We start from the raw sequence: 16,180 nt of genomic DNA, 5'->3' as shown, positions 1-16,180 counted from the left end.
AAGGGCATAAGTCTTTTAGCAAGTCAGATGCTCATAATTACCCTAACCTTACACGTGTGAATGTGATGACAAGAAAGTAGCATGGGTGGGTGAGAGAAGTTGTATTTCCAGTGCAAAACCGAAGGCATGTACCAAGAATACAACTACAAGGTTACGAGGATAGGGAACATTCTCTTGTATACTGTGTTATATCCTGATCACTACCTTGAGCGGTATTGGTCTAGCCCTAAAATGATGTTGAGCTGTTTCTCAAAAAAAAAAAAAATGATTCTCAAAAAAAAAAAAAAAAAATGATGTTGAGCTTGGCATCCTCGTTAGTTAGTGGCCTGACAGGATAATAGAGTACTGATGTAACACCATCCACTTGTGTAACTTCATGTATTTATAACATTGGATAAAATTTGTTGATTTATTCTCGAAAAAAGGAAAAAAATTAATTAAAAAAAAAAAACTTGTTATGAGATGATTCTCTCAAGGCGACCTTAGTTTTGGGAGAAAATTTAAATCTTAGATATTTTCATTGGAAATTTTAGAAAGTGTTATTTGGGCATTACGATTATTGGTATTTTGTGACCATATTTGTTGTTCTAATGTTATCTTTAGGTTCCGTTTGGGAGTTTATAAGGGAACGAAATGGAATAGAATGAGATGGTCATAAGGGAATGAAAAGTAATGGAATGGAATGAGATGTATTTAAGTAAGGGAAAAGAATGGAAAAGAATGAAAGTAACCTTGATTGGATGTTTTAAAATAAAAGAATGAAAATGAATGGAATGTAAGTGATCTTGTTTGGGAGCAACATGGAGAGAGTGGAATGAAATCATTTTATGACAATATTACTATTAGACCCTTATTTTAAAATAAAGGGTTGAATATATAGGGGTATTTTGAGAGTTTTAGTAAAAAAAATATTAAATCTAATTCCATTCCCTTTCATTCCTCCCAATTTCGGGGGGAATGAAAATTTGAGGTTTTTAGGGAGTAGAGAAGAATGAGTGTTCCCTCCTATCAATTCCATTCCCTCTTACTTAAACTCCCAAATAAAGGAATAGACTTTCCATTCCCTTCATTAAAAAACTCTCAAACAAGAGAAGGGAAGAATATTCTAAAATTATTCATTTTTATTCATTTCCATTCTATTCCATTCCCTCCTTCCAAGCGAAGCCTTAATGTTTTTTATTTTTTATTTTTTATTTATTTTTAATGGAAGAATACTACTACCTCCATCCTAGTTTGTTTGTCTTCTATTCCATTTTGGAATGTCCTAAAATATTATCCTGTTTCTAAAAATAAAAATTATTAGTTTACTAATGTTCCTATTATACCCCTACTTTATTTTCAAAATTACTTGAAAAGAAAACTAACTAATATTTATAAAAAAAATCAATTTAATTGGGGCACCTTTTTAGTTGCCTCATTAATAATAAATGTTTTTTTAAAAGCTAATAAATTTATTTAAGGGTAATTTTATAAACTTATACATTTTTATAAAGCAGACAAGATAATAAATGATGTTTTCTTGAAAAATTTGACTTTTCAAATAGGACAAACAAATTGTGTCATAAATATTGGGACGGAGTATTATTTTACACGGTGTAAGGCAATATATCTAGGTCCAATTGTCTCATAAATATTTTGTTGATAAGCATGTTGTAATTTAAGTTGACAAATAGAAGCTTAGAGATTGAAGAGTTTTGCTGGTGAAGGGATTACTTGATGGCGAATGGTTAGGGTGAGGAAAAGCTTAGAGGTGTCAATTATGGAGGTTTCAGTCGTTGGACTAGGGTAAGAAAGAGAGAAGAGAGAAGAAAGAAAAGAAATTAGACAGAAATTGAGAGAGGGAAAAGGGATTTGCAAGGGATATGAGAGAGAGAAGCTCTTGCAATGAGTAGGCTATCAGAGTATGGTTGGTTCCATTCAGTTGTGGGTGTTTTAAATGGATTTGGCAATGTTAGATTAATTAATACCTCTAAAATTTATATTAAAAATATGTCATCACAACATTGTGTTGGACATGAGGATAAAAGTTTAAAAAGATTGGACAGGAAGACAAAAATTAGAATGCATTCAAAAATTTAGGAATTAAAAAAATCTCATAAAAGTTTAAGAATAAAAATAAACTTAAAAAGTAGATAAAAAAAAAAAAAACAATATTTTAGCGTAGGAGATTGTTGAAGGCTAAAATTTCACAAGAAAGTCCATTCCATGAAAAGTAAAGAAGGCCCAATTCAAGCAGCAAGAAGAATCAACATTAAGGCCTTATTTATGTTTAGATTTCCAGCAAAAAAATCATTAAAAAGTCCAGCAAAATCCAGTGAAAGAACTGGGCCGGGATACCCAGAGGCTGCCAGAGGCCCGGGATCCTCAGGTAATGCAGCACAGCTACTGTAGGATTGAGACAACTCAAGAAAGGTACCACAAAATACAAGAAATGAAGAACAGAGATGTCCTTCTCAAGTACCCAGTGGTGCAGCAAAGAATCAGAAAGTATAAAGCAAATATTCATGAACAAAGGAGCTGTACCACAAGAAAATCATAAGTAGAAGCAACTGGAGGGGAACTTTCAACCTAGCAATAAAAGATTTCAGCTATTTAGGAATAATGACAACAAGGAAATAACACCGATAGCTAAGTCTGAAAAATGAGAAATCTTGAAAGAAGAGAGATTGAAGGGTAACTGCCAAGGACGCCCCGAAATGGAAAGTCAGCAAGTGACTTTTAGAGAAACAGTAATAAAAGATGAAAACTATGAGAAAAAAGGGAAGAGACCAACCCTTGGGCAACTATCACAGCACGAGCTCTGAGGGGCAAAAGTGAGAAATCACTAGTACCATAGAACCCTAGAAAACACACTATAAAAGGAAGAGAAAACCCATGTTGAAAGGAGGGGGATTTTTCAGTAGGAAGAATATCATAACAGAGCTATTAGAACTCTGTAAAATTTAAGAAAAACAGAAGAATGTCTCCCGGTATTCCAGAAACAGCCACTATAACACATACTTGGATTCAAAAGGATTCAAACTTTGCAAATCTTAGAGGCTTGGATAGCCATCGAAGTCTGTAATTTTTGAGCTTATTTGAACCTTGTATCACGTCTTAGTGAGCATATTTGTAATCCACAATCAAGAAAAATAATGAAATATCTCATATTGATTTGAGGATTTCTAACAATTATTTTGCATATTTCTTTATTATATTATCTTCCTTTACTGCTTCTTGCTGCTCAATACATATATTCTTGCTTGTAAAGCTGATTCCTTGCCCAAGCAAAGCCACTCAGACTTGAGTTCCAAATCCCACAAGTCTTGTGCAAAAGCACTAAGTCTGTGAGAATTGGGGCCAGGATCCTCGTGGCTGAATCATTCTCATGAAATTCATTTACATATATGTATATGCATTAATATATATATATATATATATCATAATTTAAGAAACTAACAATTATTTGAAGATATGTGCATTGTATAGTTGTTCTTGTGTAGGACCTATAGAGGTAAAAGGAAAGGACAAAACTCTATTGCATAACAAGCATGGAGAAAGATTGTATAGTGCACAGAACCAAAGATTCTGGGTTCTTACAGGCCTAATATGCCCCGGGATCCCACGACAGTACGTCCCAGGATCCCACGATAGTACGCCCGGGGTACCAAGTGAAGGAATTCTTTAAAATGTTTATACGATAAAAGATAAGCCTTAAATATTCTATTTCAATCTCTTTCTCATTGTGAATATTATGAACATCTATTTTACTTATTTTGTAAGAGTAAATGGTCATTTTATGATACTAAAACACTTATAATGGTATTTTATTGCTTAGGAGGAATCGCATTTTTGCCTTGAGGAGATTTATGTGACTTGCGCACAACTTGGTTCGCAATCAACCCCCATTTAGCTGCGGTGAACCAAGCCCAGGCCACCAAAATACAACTATTTGGCCCAGGATCCTTGAGCCTGTGTGCTAAAAGAAAAAAGCACTCTCACAGAGATATAACCAAATAATGAATAATGATTTTATTTTATTTTATTTGGTAGAAATAAATGAATAACTACGTCAATAATGTGAGTTCCAATTAGCTCAACTAGTAAAGTCTCTGATGGTTGTATAAAAGACCTGGAGTTTAATCCCCTGCTTACACCAAAAACTGATTGATGTCTTGGTCTGATGATAAAAAGCTATCATCAGGAGCGGACGCTATAGGTTGAAACTCTCTAAAAAAAAAAACTACGTCAATAATAATTCATTATAGTATTTAACTATTTTGTTAGTGCATACCAAACATGCTACACACTAACACTAATGACAAAGTAGATAAGATAAACTTCATGTATAGATTCATAATCAAGGGAGGCTGACAGGCTGTTGAAGTGATGTCAATGATGGGAAAATTATTGGCGAAAAGCCTATTTTCGTCCCTACATTTTCACGCGATTCCCACTTTGGTCCCTAAGTTTTTTTTTTTACCGCTTTTAGTCCCTATTTAGAAAAACACATTCAGTTTTAGTCCCTACCGTCAGTGCCCTAACGGCAAAATCCTAGGTGGCAGACGGAACACCCTATTAGCAGACGTGGCGCCGATGTGGCGTTGATGTGGCGATTAGGTGGCATTTTTATATGCCACGTCAGCATTTTAAAATAAAATAAAATTTTAGTTATTATTTAATTATTTAAATAATAATTAATAATTAACATAAAATTTTCTTTTCTTTTCATTATTTTGTTGGAAGATCATCTTTGTGTTTTTCGTTTTCTTACAGTTCATATTCTTCATGTTTTTAGTAACTTAATTCCTAGTTTCTTGTCTTTTGTTTTCTTTGCTTTTCCAGTACTTTCTTTGTAACCAAACAAATCGAAATTCAGAACTTAGATCAAACAATAATCAACATACACCAACCAAAATCCAGAAATCAACATACACCCACCAAAATTGAAAACCCAGAAATCAACATACACCAACAATCAAACCCAGAAACAGATCTGCATATTCAAAAAATTTAACCCAACATACACCCATTAAAATCAAAAGACCTGCATCCTCTTTGTTCACAAAATCAACACCAATCTCCAAGTTGGAAACCCACAAATCCATCGAAACACAAAATCAAATCCAACTTGGAAACCCACCGTTCTCCACCATCCTCCAAATCCCACCATTCTCTCAAACCCAGCCTTTGAATCATAACCCACAAATTCGCCACAGATCAGTATACCAATCTGCCAAAAACCCACAAACGCAGATCAACAAATCTCACAAACCCACGAACCCACAAATCTGCCTCAGATCAGTGCACCAATCCGCCACAAATCCACAAACCCAGATCAGCAAAACTCACAAACCCACAACCTACAAACCCAGATCCACACCACTGAGCTGAGAGATAGAGAGATGAAAGAGAGAAACTTGCCTATCTGGGAGAGAGAGACAACGATTCGTGAGAGTGGATCGGTCACAGGTGGTCAGAGAGAGACTTGAGCGAATCGTGAGAGTGGGTCGGTCAGATGTGGTGAGGCAATGAACTACTGTCGGTTTTAGTGGCGGCGGCGGTGGAGATGAGCAGAGAGGCCAACAATGGAGTTCGAAAGAGTTGTGAGAGTTTTGGAAGAGAGAGAGGAAGGTTTGAAAATATTAAGGGAGTCTGGTTTGAGTTTTGTGTTTTCTTTCTGTGTTTGGTTTCAAAGCATAAGTTTTGATTTTCTGGGCAAGCATAAGAATTAACTAATTTTCTGGGTAAGCTTAAGTTTTGATTTTTAATTTATTTTCTTTTTTGGTTTAAATTTTCTGATGTAGCTTTTTATAAAAAATTAAAATGCTAACGTAGCATATAAAAATGCCACTTAATCGCCACATTAGCGCCACATCGGTGCCATGTCAGCTAATAAGGTGTTCCGTCTGCCACCTAGGACTTTGCCGTTAGGGCACTGACGGTAGGGACTAAAACAGTACGTGTTTTTCTAAATAGGGACTAAAAGCGGTAAAAAAAAAAGTTAGGGACCAAAGTGGGAATCGCGTGAAAATGTAGGGACGAAAATGGGCTTTTCGCCAAAATTATTATGTATTTTTGAGTATTTGATCTAGTGTGCTCTCTTCTCATATGGTATATATTTAATTAATGGTATGTAGCTTGAATATGAGAGAAAGAAAATCACGTCAGTGTATCTAATAGGATTTTTTTGCAATAAAATTCTAATAATTTTGTTAGTTTGTATTGTTTCTAAATTACTTAGGAAACTAATATCTCGAGTCTAAGAGACTCGAGTTCCATATGCTGGCAAAGTTGAGGTGGATTAAAGTCCATGTGGAACTCGAGTCTTAAAGACTCAAGTCCTTTCTCTGCACAAATAACAACCGATTCATGCAATTCAAAGAAAAAAAAAAAAGTGAGAAGAAAATGAAGGAATTAGAGAAAACCTTCATTGCTGCCTAGGTTCAGTTCGACCTGATTTCCCTTGCTTGGAGCTTTTGCCGCCATTGCTTGGGTTTAGTTTGTCCTACAATTTAAAATTAGTTTTCTTAAATTTAAAAATACTAATAAAAAAAATTCTCAACCCTTTGTGTTCCACGGATACAATTTTAAATGGTAACCCTTTGTGTTCTATGGTTACAATTTTAAACAGTAACCCTTTGTGTTCCACTATTACAATCTCAAACGGCAACCATTCAGCTTCCTAACGCCAAACTTTGGCTTTCTAACTTCTTCATCTCTTTCTCTCCTCACACTGTATTAATACTAAAAAGCTGAATAATTCAGTTTAGGTATCTCTAAATCCCAGTTGCTCTTGACCTCTATTCTTATGGCTGCCTGCATAATAGTTCAATGTAAGGATTTGATTAATAGTGTTGTTCTTTTTTATTGCTGTTTTTTTTTTCTTTTTTAATTTTGTTACTACCTCTTTCGTGTTGTGAGTCATATATTAGTTTTTATGTATTTAGGTTGGGTATTTGTACTGATATATGATTGTTTGTTTCTATGTTTAAAATTGATTTGGTTTTTTTATTTTATTTATTTTTAATAAATGTTTGAGACGGTAACATTATTGGTTTATATTGTGTAATCCGTGTGATAGAGTTTTAGTAGTTAAAAAATTGAATGATAGAGTTTTAGTAGTATCCGTGCCTGTAGAAATTCAATTGAATGATGTAATCCATGCCTACAGAAATTCAATTTTCTAAGGTATTTTAGTAGTTAGCAAACTGAGTTACAGAGTTTAAAATTCAATACTATACTCAAAACATGATACTTCTCCTTTTTTCTTGATCTCCTCATTTAAGTGAATCCCTCTTTCATCATTGAAATCGATTTAAAATTCCTTCTATTAGCTTTGATTGTACTCTTGGCTATATCATTGAAGATTTTAAAAAAAAATCTTTTTATGGTAATTATCATCATTTTTGTTGTAGTTGAATCAAAATAAGATTATGCTAGTTCTGCATAATTAGTAGTTGTTGCATCTTCATCATTATCACAAGTTTAAGATAGAGATTACCCATATCATAGTTGTTGCATCTTCTTCATTGGCAAACTTGATCATCTTGACAAACCTTTTATTTATCTGATTGAACCACATGTATTTATTTACTTATGGATTCTATTTGGTCATAAGATTTTTATGTCTTTTGATATAAATTAACTAGTGGTATGCTAGCCAAATTGTTTGCTTCTTCAGTTTTTTTTAATGTTTTACTTTGCCTCCAACACTATTGTAATTGGTTGTCTCTTTAATAGCATGTTCTTTCTCCATCACTTTATATATATATATATATATATATATATCATTTTGTAGGATCCAAGCAAGAAAGAGTTTAAGATTTTTGTTGTGTTATTCTCTCAAATTTTTTGCAGCATGAACAACGTGCGGTATTGAAGTAATTTTGAATATTTTATATCAACAGTTATTTGTTAATAGGTGTTTGACAACTTTAAAATATGAAAAGTTTTAGGTTAAATGGGTAACAACTTTAATTTTGTTAATTTTTGCTATCTAAATTACTAATAGTGATTTATCATGTTAAATTGATAGTTTATTTGTATATTAATCAGCTACAATGTTATAATGTTATTTATTTTTTCTTTCTAATTTGTGAGGCTTAAGTAAAATAATTTTGAATAAGTTCTCTAAAATCAAATTCAATACAAAAGAAATTTTGTTAGAGATTTTGTAAGGCTAAGGGGAGCTTGAAGATAATATAAGTTTTGGCCTCATATAATGTACTTATATTGTGAGCTTTAGTTGCTACAAGTAGTATTGTAGTAACTTAGATATAAAACTCTAGATGTAACACAAATAGCTAAGGATAACGACATTCACTAATATTTGTCTTTTAATTTAAATGGTATTTTGCATAATTGTTTTGCATTCATTAGATTTTATTTTCAGTAATTTTCTTGTGCATCGTATTGATTAGCGATTAGTAATGAATAATAGGACATATTTCAAAAGGGTAAAATTAAACTAAGTGATAGTAAATCTCCATGGACAGAATTTTCCTCCGAAATGGTTTGGCGGACAGTTCCTCCAACCCACTAAATGACAACTCAAAAGACTATCCACACGCTCTTTTAGACACACTCACAATGATCTACTTAAAAGTAATGTGACTTGTTTAAATGACAAACAAAGTGTATTAAATCAGATTCATTAAATCAAAGTTCATTTCATTGCATTTCCCTGCTTAGATCAAGTTCTCCCCCAAATTAACGGCTGCAATAGGTTGAATTTGCAAGGGTTTATGAAATTATAATCAATACCCTCCTATTAACAGGATGGCATTGTGCACATAGCATCACGTATATTATGTAAAAAATAAGTTGCCACTCCTTCCACTCACAACAGTAGACTCCAATACATTCCCCCAGGGGTGCAAACCGAGGCCAACACATTACTCCCCCCCCCCCCCCCCCCCCCCAAATGCACTTAAGACATGTGGAAGTGCCATTCAGCTCAACTCATCCGGAGGTCAATTTATTGTATATTGAGAGGTTTGCTAGTAAAAAGCCTCTCGAAGAGCACGAACTTTGTCACTCCTAGTGATCAGTAGATGAAACAAAGCAATAACAGAACCTTCAAATTCAGCCCCCCAGCCACTGTTAATCGTTGTGGGGCTAAAGGCTTTCCAAATAATGTTTTCACTGCACAGTCAACCGAAAATAGAGGATTAAAACACCATAGATCATACCATTCTAAACACCATGATGAAAATCACATTTGTAGCCTACCAGATGTTGGTCGCTATGAAGAGAGAGATCCCAGATCCCAGACCCCAGACCATATCCCTTCTGGAGAAATTCATCTAGGCATATCACAATAATTCCGGCAAAGCAAAGTTGAATAATTATAAGAATAGCATTGCCCACAAGTTGACCAACACTGCCGTACATCCCAGATAGGACATAGGCAACTGCAAGACCAACAGCAATCAGGATGCCTAACAACTTTTGTGCCCCATTTCTGCAAAAACACGTGCCAAAGAAAGCAGGATTCATTACACTAGAAGTCACACAGCCAAATCACAATTGAAGGATAGTTGATTTTTAGAAAGTAAGCAAGGATGTGCAGCTTATAATTTTATGTACGTACATTTACATTTCAAATACAGAATCCAACAAGAGTTGAAATTTGCGACATTAATTTCTTGGTGGAGACAGCATCTAAATCTGAATACAAATCTCATTTTCCTTGAGAAGAGCAAAGATCCACTATTTCTTTAACTAAGAAGACAATGGTCCCAAAAGAATCAAGGAAACACAAGACCACAGCATTTTGACTAATGTCACTCAGTAAATCTAAAAATTAAACAAAGACTGGACAGAAACAGCCCTAATCTGCAATAATTTTTGTTCGCTAGGGAACATCATTAGACTTTAAGACTTGCCCATTAATGGTGGATACTAAAATGTTGAAGTGGTAATTGGCATAAAGAGACATTATAGCCCTCTTGTAAGTTAACCCAAGTTTTAATTGGCCCCCTCAGGCTTTAAATTGACAATCAAGCAACTAAATTTTTACAATTGTTTCAGGTACATTGAAACTAAGTATAGTGGATTAGTAAAGGGTTCCAATTTAAACTTAATATAGTAATCCTCAAAAATAGGGAAACATAAAGCTCTTAGAGCAAAGTTTTAATTGGCTGCTACAACTTGGTGCAGAAAAAACTGCTTACAATGAGAGAGAAAGAAAGAGGGAAGGGGGGAGAGGGGGGGGGGGGTCCTTCATAGTTTAGGGCTGGATTCTAAGTAAATACTGAATTTAAAAAAAATTTAATTACAACCCTAAACTTCCTAAATTGTTTCACTTTGCCTCCTCAGTGAGTCACTATTAACTAAAAGTAATGGAAACTCAAGTGAACTAGCCTTGAAAATTATCAGGCCGCTAAAAAATCTGAAACATAAACACCGAAAGGCAAAAGTATTTTAGTGCCAGAAAACCACTCACAAGAAAATGGTTTCTTTATTAAAATGTGTCTCTTTATTAAGGTTTTTTTAAGTTGCTTGGATACATATTTTGGTCGTAGATTACAAACAAATATTCATATGAAGCAAACTTGAAGTCTAAATAGGTTGTAAACACAGATTACACGTATTTCTTTTATTTTTAGTTTAATGAGACATACTAATGGTCAAAATTGCAAAAATTTAATGGCATAAGGTAGGAATTGGTGCAATTGAAAATTTAAGGTTTAAACAGCAATGTCAAACTTTGGGGGTTTTCATGTAATTATTTCACAAAAATTTCTCAAAACTTACAAGAGGGCACAATCCTCGCAGACACTGTTGTCCGCTTCAATGAACTTGGACCCAGCCAAGAGTTGCGTCACTAGCCCAGAAGTCACAATAGGTGTATTTCCAAGCTCCATCACAGTCCCACGGATTGATGCAAGAATAACACGCATCCAATAGAGGATCAGCACCCGTTGTTGAGTGTATGCCATACAGAGGAAGCTGACGGCAAACGCGAAAGATGAAAAGTGAAATGACAGTGTAAATGACCTTCTCTCTAAAGGGAATTTTCCTGTCAGCACTCTGAACTTCTGGCAAAAATGAGAGAAACGGTCTGACCAGATGCAACACTCTAAATCCTCCTCCCATTTTTAACAGTGAAAACTAAACCAAGCACCTGCTTCCAAAGTTTACACTTTTATCATCAGTAGATCAACAATATATGTGCCGAGTAAATTGTTTAAGAACAATTTAAAGATAAGATTCAAGTTTATTAGTAACTATAAAAGGATTTTATAGAGTATGAGGTGAAACTGTTGAATAAAGTTTATCAAATTAAATGGGGAAGGACCATAAAAAATAAAAAATAAAAAAAAAAAAAAAAAAAAAATCTTACTAAAGCATGCGCAATGCTTATTGATCACTACCATGAAATCATCTATATAAAAATGCCTATAACATTCCAATCTATATCTTGTAATCCATGTGCATTGCATAATAGTGGTTCATCATACTAAAGAAGATCCTTTTGAAATTGCCTCTAGCTATGAGCAACTGACTCAACTCGTCAAAACCAGTTGTCGAGGAATCCATGTGCATTCACCCTAGACAGGCTAAGCAGTTTATGCTCTTGCCCAAGAACACACGTCATAATAATTAGAACTCAATGGTCCCAAACAATCTCAAACGGTGACACCAATTCTGTTACATCTCTTAGGATTATCAACAAAGCACTCATGGACAATGACACTAATTTAGTTAATTCTCTTCCTGATTGTCATGTTCACAATCCATCAACTAGCATTTTATCTAGTCCTACACCATAAAGCCTCTTGGAACTTTAAGACCCCATTGGAGTCCACACATCATTAGCACAAAACCATACAACCATGCAATACATTAGCGAAGCCCGAGAGTAATTCAAAACCAATCAAACGAACTAATATGGGTACATATTCAAAATGCAAAATGTTGATATCCCACATCAGCCACAAATGAGATCACATTAATTTCAGAGAATGCTATATAATTCATACATTATTATGATACAGACACATCAATTAAAGTTATAGCTCGCAACGCAAGGAAAATAAAATAGATAATAAAAAAAAAGTATTTAAATTTAAAACTGATCTAACAGTAAAAAGTATTTTCCTGAACCAAAATTTTTTTCACATCAGGTTGAATGTGCAAGGGTTTATGGAGTTCTGATCAATACCCTCCTATTAGCAGGATGGCATTGGGCACATAGCAACATGTATATTATGCAAAAAATAAGTTGCCTTTCATTCCACTCACAACAGAAGACTCCAATAAATTAATGGATGAGAATATTGTCTGCGACTTACATAATATCTCATAAAATGAATGGTTAAGCTATGCTATCAAAAATCATTCATATAGTAGGAGATCTTATAACGTTATGGAATCTTCTAGTGTGATGGGAAATCATCTCATCCATGTCATCTGGAGCCCATCAGAAAAAGAAATTACAACAACCTCCTGCCATTTCACATTATTTATGCATATCAGATCAGTAGGCATGTTGACATACTGTGGAAGTTGAATTGCCCTCATGTATTTTATACAATTTTTACAAGAATGTTCATCATCATGGCAGGAACATCAAAACAAATGGTAGACCTGCCCAAAGAAAAGGTGATATTTCTAAAACATGGCAGTTCAGGAAATCCTAAAACTGACTTTGCATCCCAAATTCAGATATTGTATCTGATCTTACTTAAGGATCACATTTCAGAAGATGGATTTTTAAGTTCAAAAGCAGCATGTAACACAATGTAGTCATGAAATTCTCTAGGATGGTCCAAACATGCCTCTTGCTCCCTGTCATTCACATCCAAAGCCTTTTCCGGCCATAAGAAAGGCCACTAAACACATCAGCATGTCACAATCAACTTATGTACCTCACAAATTCCTTTCTAATAATATTTAGTGCTGCAAAGAAGTTAGTTACATTTTAATGCAAATCAAGCTTCAGCTAAACTTTTATTTAAATAAAATAATGCATTACTCTATTGCAGATATCCAGTTAAATGCAGCAGTCTTTTTCATCTTTCAAGAAGGTAGCCAGTGGATATGCATTTTGGAATAGAAAACTAAAGTAGAAATGAAATCCAATTATATTCATGTCCAAAACATCTTTGCCCATCTAAACTAATGGATCATTCAGCACCAACAAAAAAAAGGGACATCTTTTGATAGGCAAGAAATGTTTTATTAAAAAAAATTATACTTTATGTATAAAGAAAATGAAGAAGCATATAGAATTCCCGTAAAATAGGGATCATAGAACAGGGCATAATTATAAGTAATGCAAATAAGAAAAGGAAAAAAAAATCTCAGACTTGAACTCTAACCAGAAGAAGATGAAGAAGAGCCTCCAAACGCAGGAGCTGAAGAAGCACCCAAGGCACATGCTGAGCTTCCAGGACCAAAAGAGTGGGCTCCTTTCTGTGAAAAATAAAATTGAAGATTCCTGAGTTGCCCCAACAATTCCAGTTGAGGTTCCAATCAGTTATTTACACTCACAAGACTCCAGCAAGACTATTTACTGCCTTTGCTTTCCCATTTACAAGAATATCATAAGTAATCTCATCAGGTACAAGACCTCTGTCAAGCATCTCATCATGTAGTCTAAAAGCTTCTTGCAGATTCCCATCCTTGAAGTGTCCAGCAATCAAGGTATTATAAATAAGAACACTAGGAGTCATGCTCTTCCCATCCATATCTTCCAAAATCTTGCGTGCATTTTCTAGCTGTCCTTTGTCACATAGGCCATTTATTAGAACAGTATATGTAATGATGTCTGGCAAAATACCCTTGGAAAGCATCTCCGAGTATAGATCTGATGCAAGTGGTAATTTCCCATCTTTTAATAATCCATCAATCAATGTAGTGTACGTTTGCAAATCACACGGAATTCCCTCATTAATCATTTTCTTGTGCAAGTCAAGAGCTGCTTCCACGTTATCTAGATTCCTAAAGCCACTAATCATGCTATTGTACACAACTGTATTTGGAGACAAACCGACCTCATGAAGTTCAGAAAAAAGTTCACGTGCACTTTCCATGTCTCGCCTTTTGCAAAACCCATCAATTAGAGCGCAATATGCCATGACATCCAATTCAAGACCCTTGCTTTTCATCTCATTCAGCATTTTCAGAGCAAGATCAATATTATTGCTTTTGCAAAACCCATTAATCAAGCTGGTGTAAGTGACCACATTGGGGGAAATTCCACTTTCACACATCCCTCTATAAACAGACAATGCAGAATTGATGGCACCCTCCTTGACAAATCCATCTATAATGCTATTGTAAGTCAAACAGAAGGGAATGAAACCCCTCTCAACAAAGTTCTTCAACATCTCCTTTGCCTCAGATGTGCGGCCAACTTTGCACAAACCATTGATAACAGTGTTAAATGTGAAGTCTGTGGGAACAATATTTACACCCACCATTTGGTCAAACACATCAAAGCCACGTTCAGTGTCACCTTTCTTAAAATATCCATCCATTAAAACAGAATACGTTATCACATTAGGTTTTAAGCCCTTTTCTATCATCTCCACAAATAAACTATTTGCAACATCCATATCCCCCTTTCTGCAGTGGCCAAGTATCATGTTGTTGTAAGACACTACATTAGGTTCCACACCCTTGCCAGTCATTTTTTTCCATATACCTTGAGCCTCAATTACCTTACCTTTTTCAGAGAGCCATGACAAAAGCTTATTATATGTAAAAACATTCGCAATTCCACATTCAACTGCCTCATCAAACAGCTTGAATGCATTTTCCAGTGACCGAGATTTCAAGAACCCAAGTATTAAGGAATTCACATTGAAGACACTAGGCTGGATACCCTTTTCTTTCATTTGGGTGTAAAGCTCATAGGCCTTTTCCATGTTCCCATTCTTACTGCACCATTCAATCAAAACTGAGTAAGTAACCTTGTTCGGTGAAAGTCCATCCTCACCAATCTTATTGAACAAATCCAAAGCACTATCCAAATTCCCTTGCATGCAATACCCCTTCATCAAATTCGTCGCCACAACCAAATTCATTGACTTCCCACAACTAACCATCTCATCCTTAAGCCTCAATGCCTCTACCATATTCCCATGCTTCACACAAGTTCCTATAACACAAGTATACGTACCCTCCGAAGGAACCCACCCCATTTCTTTCATCTCCTTCAATAACACAAAAGCAAAACTCAAATTGGGTTTCTTACAAACAGCCTGAATAACAATACTATACACTTCTGCATCAAGTTCTATCCCTTTAGCCTTGGCCTCTCTAAAATACTCCTCTGCCTTCTCAGGCTTCCCGTCCTTCAAGCACGCACGCATCATCACATGTACAGTATAGCAATCACCACTAATTCCTCTACATACCATCTTATTGTGCAATTCATGTATTTCACCAAACATGTTTCTCCTAACCAATGCAGCCAAAAGAATATTGACATACGGTACCCAAGGAATTATATCACTCTTAATCATTCTATTATAACAAAGCACAGCATCTTCAATTCTATTAGCTCTAACATAACTATTCAACAGATAATTAAAAACACGCGAATCCAACACGAAACCAAACCTGTTGGCGCATTCGACTAAGTGATCGACAAAAACATCCGGAGCCGGAGCTGAATCCCCGAAAACACAGTCAGTAAGCAAGGTTTTAGCAAGTTTTTGAGTCTCCGGGAAGCCCACCAAAATGTGAAGCAAAACACAGAAAGCATCCACGGTTTTAACAAAGCCTCGCTTTCTCTCAACCTGTTTGAAGTGATTCAAAGCTGATCTTGGGTTGTTCTTGTGGGTGAGGAGGGTGTTTATGAGATGGGTTTGAGTAAAAACTGAGTTTTGAGAAATGGGTTCGGTGAAAACTGCGTTTTCGGATTCAGACTCGGATTCGAATTCTGAAGTGATTTTCTCGGTGTTGGGATTCTCAGGAAATTGAGGTCTATTGAGAAATTGTGGGTATGAGCAGAGAGATTTAGGGTTTAATAAAGAGCGGAGAAGAAATGGAGAAGAAGTGACTGAAGATCTCATCATCGTCATCATCATCATCATTATTCTGTGTTTTTAGAGAACGTTCACCAGGACAGGCATGAAACGGTGAAAGCGCGAGACTCAGACTCAGAGGCACGTAACGTAAGTGAGGAAGGAGAAGGAAGAAAAATGATACAAACAAAACGACGTCGTTCCATTTATTTATT

General features: G+C 35.1%; 3 protein-coding genes across 6 annotated transcripts in view; 2 read left to right on the top strand and 1 right to left on the bottom strand.

Annotated features, from left to right (window-relative positions):
- The window catches only part of LOC126694085 (pentatricopeptide repeat-containing protein At3g54980, mitochondrial-like), a 70,386-nt gene extending 54,304 nt beyond the window's left edge, over positions 1 to 16,082 (bottom strand). The window contains exons 1-4 of one of the 3 annotated variants that reach the window (XM_050390128.1): positions 13,311 to 16,082; positions 10,741 to 11,110; positions 9,214 to 9,445; positions 8,618 to 9,126 (exon numbers count right to left, since the gene is read on the bottom strand). In XM_050390128.1, the coding sequence (XP_050246085.1) occupies positions 13,479 to 16,034 (2,556 nt within the window). In that variant the 5' untranslated portion in view covers positions 16,035 to 16,082 and the 3' untranslated portion in view covers positions 8,618 to 9,126; positions 9,214 to 9,445; positions 10,741 to 11,110; positions 13,311 to 13,478. Of the gene's footprint in view, positions 1 to 8,617; positions 9,127 to 9,213; positions 9,446 to 10,740; positions 11,111 to 13,310 lie in introns of those variants that run through there. The other 2 variants (XM_050390129.1, XM_050390130.1) reach the window with 2 other exon arrangements.
- Positions 1 to 16,180, top strand: part of LOC126694083 (disease resistance protein RPM1-like) — a 59,061-nt gene that overhangs the window by 32,986 nt on the left and 9,895 nt on the right. The gene's annotated exons all lie outside the window — the stretch shown is intronic.
- Positions 1 to 16,180, top strand: part of LOC126694088 (disease resistance protein RPM1-like) — a 29,119-nt gene that overhangs the window by 9,712 nt on the left and 3,227 nt on the right. The window lies entirely within an intron of this gene.

This window comes from Quercus robur, chromosome 8 (assembly GCF_932294415.1).
Source record: "Quercus robur chromosome 8, dhQueRobu3.1, whole genome shotgun sequence".
Taxonomy (NCBI): Eukaryota; Viridiplantae; Streptophyta; class Magnoliopsida; order Fagales; family Fagaceae; genus Quercus; species Quercus robur.
This window is presented reverse-complemented; position numbering and strand designations above follow the sequence as displayed.